The sequence below is a fragment of the Mus pahari genome, chromosome 1, assembly GCF_900095145.1.
Source record: "Mus pahari chromosome 1, PAHARI_EIJ_v1.1, whole genome shotgun sequence".
Taxonomy (NCBI): Eukaryota; Metazoa; Chordata; class Mammalia; order Rodentia; family Muridae; genus Mus; species Mus pahari.
In genome coordinates, this window is record NC_034590.1 from 1838471 (window position 1) to 1844594 (window position 6124).

At 49.7% G+C, this 6124-nt stretch overlaps 1 protein-coding gene across 2 annotated transcripts in view; it reads left to right on the forward strand.

The window, feature by feature from the left end:
• Lgals4 (galectin 4) overlaps positions 1-4758 on the forward strand; it is an 8038-nt gene extending 3280 nt beyond the window's left edge. The window contains exons 4-10 of one of the 2 annotated variants that reach the window (XM_021207115.1): positions 608-748; positions 3484-3510; positions 3632-3664; positions 3782-3811; positions 4067-4155; positions 4305-4467; positions 4545-4691. In XM_021207115.1, coding sequence (XP_021062774.1) covers positions 608-748; positions 3484-3510; positions 3632-3664; positions 3782-3811; positions 4067-4155; positions 4305-4467; positions 4545-4691 — 630 coding nt within the window. Of the gene's footprint in view, positions 1-607; positions 749-3483; positions 3511-3631; positions 3665-3781; positions 3812-4066; positions 4156-4304; positions 4468-4544 lie in introns of both variants that reach the window. The other variant, XM_021207124.1, reaches the window with a different exon arrangement.
• The last annotated feature ends 1366 nt before the right edge of the window (positions 4759-6124 follow it).

Genomic DNA, 6124 nt, shown 5'->3' on the forward strand with positions numbered 1-6124 from the left:
GCCTCTGCCTCCCGAGTGCTGGGATTAAAGGTGTGAGCCATCACACCTGGCTCACAGTCAAGTTCTTTTGTGCCAATAGGAACCCTCTGGCCTGATTCTTTCTCTCCCACAACTGTGAGTAGACTTTGTACTTCAGTTTGACCTCTGGCCCCTGAGTCCCAAAATTCCTGCTGGTGAGGCGCTCCTAGAACCCAACAATAAATTGGACGTCAAATCAAAAAGATCCCTTAGGGCTGGCAAGCTGGCAAGCTGGCTCACACAGTAAAGTGCTGGCTATGAGCCTGGGCTCGGTCCCTGCCACCCATATAATGAACTGGCGTGCTGAGCCATGATGGGCCATGCCTATAATCCAAGCTCAGGGGAGCAGGGACAGGAGGCTCCTGGTTTGGGGCTGGCAGCTAGCCAGCCTTGTCTACTTGGCAACTGCCAGGCTCCATGAGAGACCGGATTCAAAAACCAAGGCAGACAGGTAATGAGGTCCAACACTCATGGCTGACCTCTGGCCTCCACAAAAACGTGCACACGTGTGCACCTGCACATATATGCACACACGTGCCCACGCACAGCTGCAGCTGCCGATGTCTGACACCCTGTCTCTGTCCTCCAGGTCGTGGTGAACGGAAGTTCCTTCTATGAGTACGGGCACCGGTTGCCTGTACAGATGGTCACCCATCTGCAAGTGGATGGGGACCTGGAACTTCAGTCCATCAACTTCCTCGGAGGCCAACCTGCTGCAGCCCCATATCCGGTACGGAACGTCTCTTCATTTGTCTCTTTGACCTGTTTGCTCACTGGCCACCATCTCTGTTTCCACTCCTAGTCCCTTTAAGGAATGGGTCCAGGAACCCTGTGGCGACCAAGACAGTCCAAGACCACGGTGGGGTTGTGTGCAGGCAGAGAGAAGGTCAGGGTCTAGATAAGGAGGTTCAGGCAGAGGGAAAGGGTTAACAAGGTGTTCTGAACATCCAAAGGAAGGAGATGACTCAGTCAAAAGGGCTTCCAGGAGGAGGAAGAGGTGTAAATGGAGTCAGAAAGTGAGATAAGAAAAGACAAGCAGGTAAAGAGTAGACGAATTCAGGATAAGTTGCTTAACACATTGGTCACTGGGGCAACACAAAGCCACAGCGACGCCATCGGGTTGTAATGGAACAAGGTGTAATACAGTATCACGTGACCTGCAGGCAGGCATGCGGATCAGCTAGCACGGCTAGCTACCATATGGCTGCTCAGAGTGCAATGTGATGCAATCGCCTTGGAAACTGGCCAGCAGAGCTGGATCCGAATGTCAATAAAGCATAGGTCTCAGTGTCCTAGAAGGTCCACACCCAGGCACGCAGCCTGCAGAGCCTCTGACACACACACCCACTGCAATAAACCAGCACGCCAATTCCCAGCGTCCTAAGCTGAAGCTCGCTTAATGGTAGGCAGGCATCTGCCTGCAATGCCCCAGTGAGCCTCTAGGGGCCTGGCGCAGCTACAGTAAGCTAACTTAGGGGGACGGATGAGTTTCTTTAATACCAATCAACTAACCAACAAAAGCCTGAAAATTGAAACTCTCAGCCTGCGGGCTGGAGATGGCAGGGAAGAGCAGGGAAAACCATCCGACAGTGGTGGCGCACACCTCTGATCCCAGTGCTGGAGAACTAGAGGCAAGTGGATCTCCGCGAGTTCAATGCCAGCCTAGTCTGCATAGGGAGTTCTAGAACAGCCAGATGTAAATAGTGAGATCCTGTCTTGAATAAACCAGAATGACCTGGGTCCAGTTCCCAGCTCCCAAGTGCATAGCCATCTGTAAGTCCAGTTCCAGGGGAATCTGAGCCCTCCTCTGACCCCCACACGGGTCACAGATGTGTACTTAGGCACACACACACACAAATTTAGTAAAATAGATTTATTTGTTGGGGGCTGGAGAGATGGCTCAGTGGTTAAGAGCACTGACTGCTCTTCCGAAGGTCCTGAGTTCAATTCCCAGAAACCACATGGTAGCTCACAACCATCTGTAATGACATCTGACACCCTCTACTGGTGTGTCTGAAGACAGCAACAGTGTATTTTACATATAATTAATAAATAAAAATTTTTTTAAAAAAAGTTATTGGTATAAAAAAAATTTATTATTATATGTAAGTACACTGTAGCTGACTTCAGACACACCAAAAAAGGGCATCAGATCTCACTATGGGTGTTTGTGAGCCACAATATGGTTGCTGGGATTTGAACTCAGGACCTTTGGAAGAGCAGTCAGTGCTCTTACCTGCTGAGCCATCTCTCCAGCCCCTGTGGGAAAAAGTATATATATATACAGCCCTGGCTGTCCTGGAACTCACTCTGTAGACCAGGCTGGTCTTGAACTCAGAAATCTGCCTGCCTCTGCCTCCCAAGTGCTGGGATTAAAGGCCTGTGCCACCACTGCCCGGCTAAATAAATATTTTAAAAATAAAAATGATCAGCCTGCTCTTCAACAAGTTGATGGATCAAAATGAGGAGTTTATCACCCGAAGGGGAGACGGAACAAGTTACAGCCACACAGTCATGGGGGCGGGGTAGGGGTGGGGATGGGGGAGCACTGATGCCAAATATGGAGTCCAGCCCAGCATGGTGAAGACTGCCTGTAATCCCAGTATCAGGAGTCTGCGGCAGAATGTTCACTGCAAGGAGACCAGCCTGGGCCACAGATCAACAACCTGGTGTTTGCGTTTGGGGAGGTGGACTGTGGGGTGGGTGGAGACAGAGAGATGAATTGATTGATTTGAAGAGCTTTCAGAATAGGAGTTAATTAAAAGGAGGAGAAAAGAGAGAAAGTAAAAATGAGAACGATGAGCCTGCAGTAGTGGTGCAGGCCTTTAATCCCAGCGCTCTGAAGGCGGAGGCAGGCAGATGGCCAGAGCTACACTGAGAAACCCTGACTCAAAAAAGCCAAACCAAACCAACCAACTAAACAAACAAACAAACAAACAAACCCACAACAAGAGAAAGAGGAGGAGGAGGAGGGAAGGGGTTCTGGTCAGAAGAGTCATCTGTACAGAGCTGTGGCTCCAGGAGAGGCTGAGCCGCAAGGACAGCAGCGAGCCTGCTAGACAGGCTTTTGGTGACGCCCGGTGACGCCCAGGACTCCAACTTGCTCTAGGGTTGGGTACGTGAAGCATAGGTGACATGAAGTTGGCCATCATGGGCCTAGAAAGAAGCACCAAGGCCCAGATTTACCCTCTGAATTCTACTTTCTAGACTGATCCTAGGCTAAGGGAAGACACGGGGCAGACGAGGGTCCCAGGACAGAAGGGATCAACCCATGGTTGTGGAGCAGGGAACCAAGAAAAGAATTTACCAGGAGTTGTCCTAAAGCCACAGAGGCTCTGGCCATCCCAAAATACAGCATGGGCTGTGGACCATGTACCTGATGGGGTGCCCAGGGATTCTCCTCAACACTAGCCAGACTAGAATTATGGTCTCAGCCATGACCTCCTTCCCTCTCTGTACCCACAGGGAGCCATGACTATTCCAGCTTACCCTGTAAGTACCTGCTGGGTGGTGGGCAGTTTCCCACAGAGTTGGGTTAATGGCAAGGGAAGTTTGGGGGCAAAGGACGCCACGTTCCTTCATCTTTCTTCCCTTCTATCTATCCACTCCATAGAGTCCTAACCCTCCACAGATGAACACCTTGCCTGTAAGTGGGAGGGGCATGGAGGGATGGGGACAATTTGGGGTTGGGAAGGGGATGGAGACACATTGGATAAGGTATTTGTCAGATCTTACACAGTGGAATCCCTTTCTTCCTTCGCAGGTCATGACAGGACCCCCAGTCTTCAATCCGGTATGATGTCTCAGGGGCTAGTGGCTCTGTGGAGCAAGTCAAAGGAGGCAGAGAACGTTGGGAGCCCAGAAAGGGTGGATTATATGTGGGTTGACGGTTTTGGGGGTGGGAGAAGATGCAGCCGGTGGTTAGGATTCAGGAGAAGACATGACTGGGGACAGTTCACAAGCCAAATGCTGCCTCTCTGAAAATGTGCTCTTGTGTCTGGGTTTCCCCATCAGAGACTGAATGGCACCCCATTTTCTTTCTCTACAGCATGTGCCATATGTGGGGGCTCTGCAGGGGGGCCTTACAGTCCGAAGAACTATCATAATCAAGGGATATATACTTCCTACAGCCAGGAAGTAAGCACCCAGGATGAAGAGGGGGTCCTCCTCACACCCAGGGGCTCAGCCTCAGCCCTCCTCCTCACACCCAGGGGCTCAGAGGTCCTAGCTTTCTTCTCTTGGAGCCTCAGACACTGAACCCCATTTGACACCTTATTTGTCTTCAGCTTTGTCATCAACTTCAAGGTGGGATCGACCGGAGACATAGCTTTTCACATAAACCCCCGCATAGGTGAGAGTGTGGTTCGCAACAGCTATATGAATGGCTCTTGGGGTGCCGAAGAGAGGAAGGTGGCCTACAACCCATTTGGCCCTGGGCAGTTCTTTGATGTGAGTCTGGGGGTCCCCTTCCTGCCTCCCACAGATCCCAGTACTGCTGGAGCTCACCCATCTCCTCTCCCCAACAGCTGTCAATTCGTTGCGGCATGGATCGCTTCAAGGTGTTTGCCAACGGTCAGCACCTTTTCGACTTCTCCCATCGGTTCCAAGCATTCCAAAGGGTAGACACGCTGGAGATCACTGGTGACATCACCTTGTCCTATGTCCAGGTCTGAGCTCCTCCTGGGGAAGGAAGCAGAAAGATCCCCGAGTTCCATCTAAGCTCCTAATAAAATGTTGAAGGGGTCTTGTGTGTGTTTGTGTGTGTGTGTGTGTGTGTGTGTGTGTGTGTGTGTGTGAGAGAGAGAGAGAGAGAGAGAGAGAGAGAGAGAGAGAGATTCATTCACCTCTCCCATGTCTCCTGTGCTCCACACCCCGGCTTTATGTAGATCAGACCATTCACTCCTCATATTAAACTGTAAGAGTTAAGAATTACTGCTATATTTTATCCATCACAGATGAGGAAATAGACAGGATGAGGGGACAGAAGGGACAATAAATAAAAACCTGAGTGTGGCATCCTTTTAATCCCCACTGGGTAAGAGAAGGTAGGAAGTTCAGAAGTTCATGATCATCCTTAGTTACATAGTGTGTTAGGGGCTAGCCTGTGCTACATGAGACCCTGTTACGGAAATGGGAGAAAGGAAAGGGGGAAAGGAGGGAGGAAGGAAGAGAGTGAAGAAGAAGAGCAGGAAATTGCCTGTCTCAAAAAACAAACAAACAAAACTCTGAGACAGACTGACATATGTCTGTGGCCCCAGTGCTTGAAAGACTGAAGCAGAAGGAGTGGGCCTTCAAACCTAGCCTGTTCTACACAGTGGAGGACTGTATAATGAGGACCTATCTCCAAAAATACATTCTTCCTGCATCATACCCTACAATCTCAGCACATAGAAGGTTAAGCCAGAAGGATTACTGGCTCACATTGAGGCTAGCCTGAGCTAAGTGTAAAATCCTATCTCAGAATAGAGAGAGGGGGCTGGTGAGATGGCTCAGTGGGTAAGAGCACCCGACTGCTCTTCCAAAGGTCCGGAGTTCAAATCCCAGCAACCACATGGTGGCTCATAACCATCCGTAACAAGATCTGACGCCCTCTTCTAGTGTGTCTGAAGACAGCTACAGTGTACTTAAATATAATAAATAAATAAATCTTAAAAAAAGAAAAAAGAAAAAAAAGAAAAACAGAATAGAGAGAGGAAGAGAGAAGGGTGGGAAGAGAAGAAGGGAAGTGAGGAAGGGACAGGGAAAGAAGAAATTGCCCAAGGTTACAGAGCCTCTAAACCTTGGAACGGAATGTGGTCCAGCGTCTCACCATTCTATCCATCTGCACACTTACCCATCTCTGATGTTCAGTCTTTATAAACTTTTTTTTTTTTTTTTGAGACAGACTCTCACTTTCCAGCCCCAACGTGGAACTCACTATATAGATCAGGCTGGTCTCAAATTCAAAACTATCTACCTGCTTCTGCCTCCTGAGTGCCGAAACCGCAGGATTGTACCCTTCCTTCCATCTAGCTTGGGACGGCTTGAGCCGTCAACCTACACATCTAGAATCGCCTGTAGACAGGGCCTCAGCAAGGGTTCGTGTAAATCAGGCTAGCTTATGGGT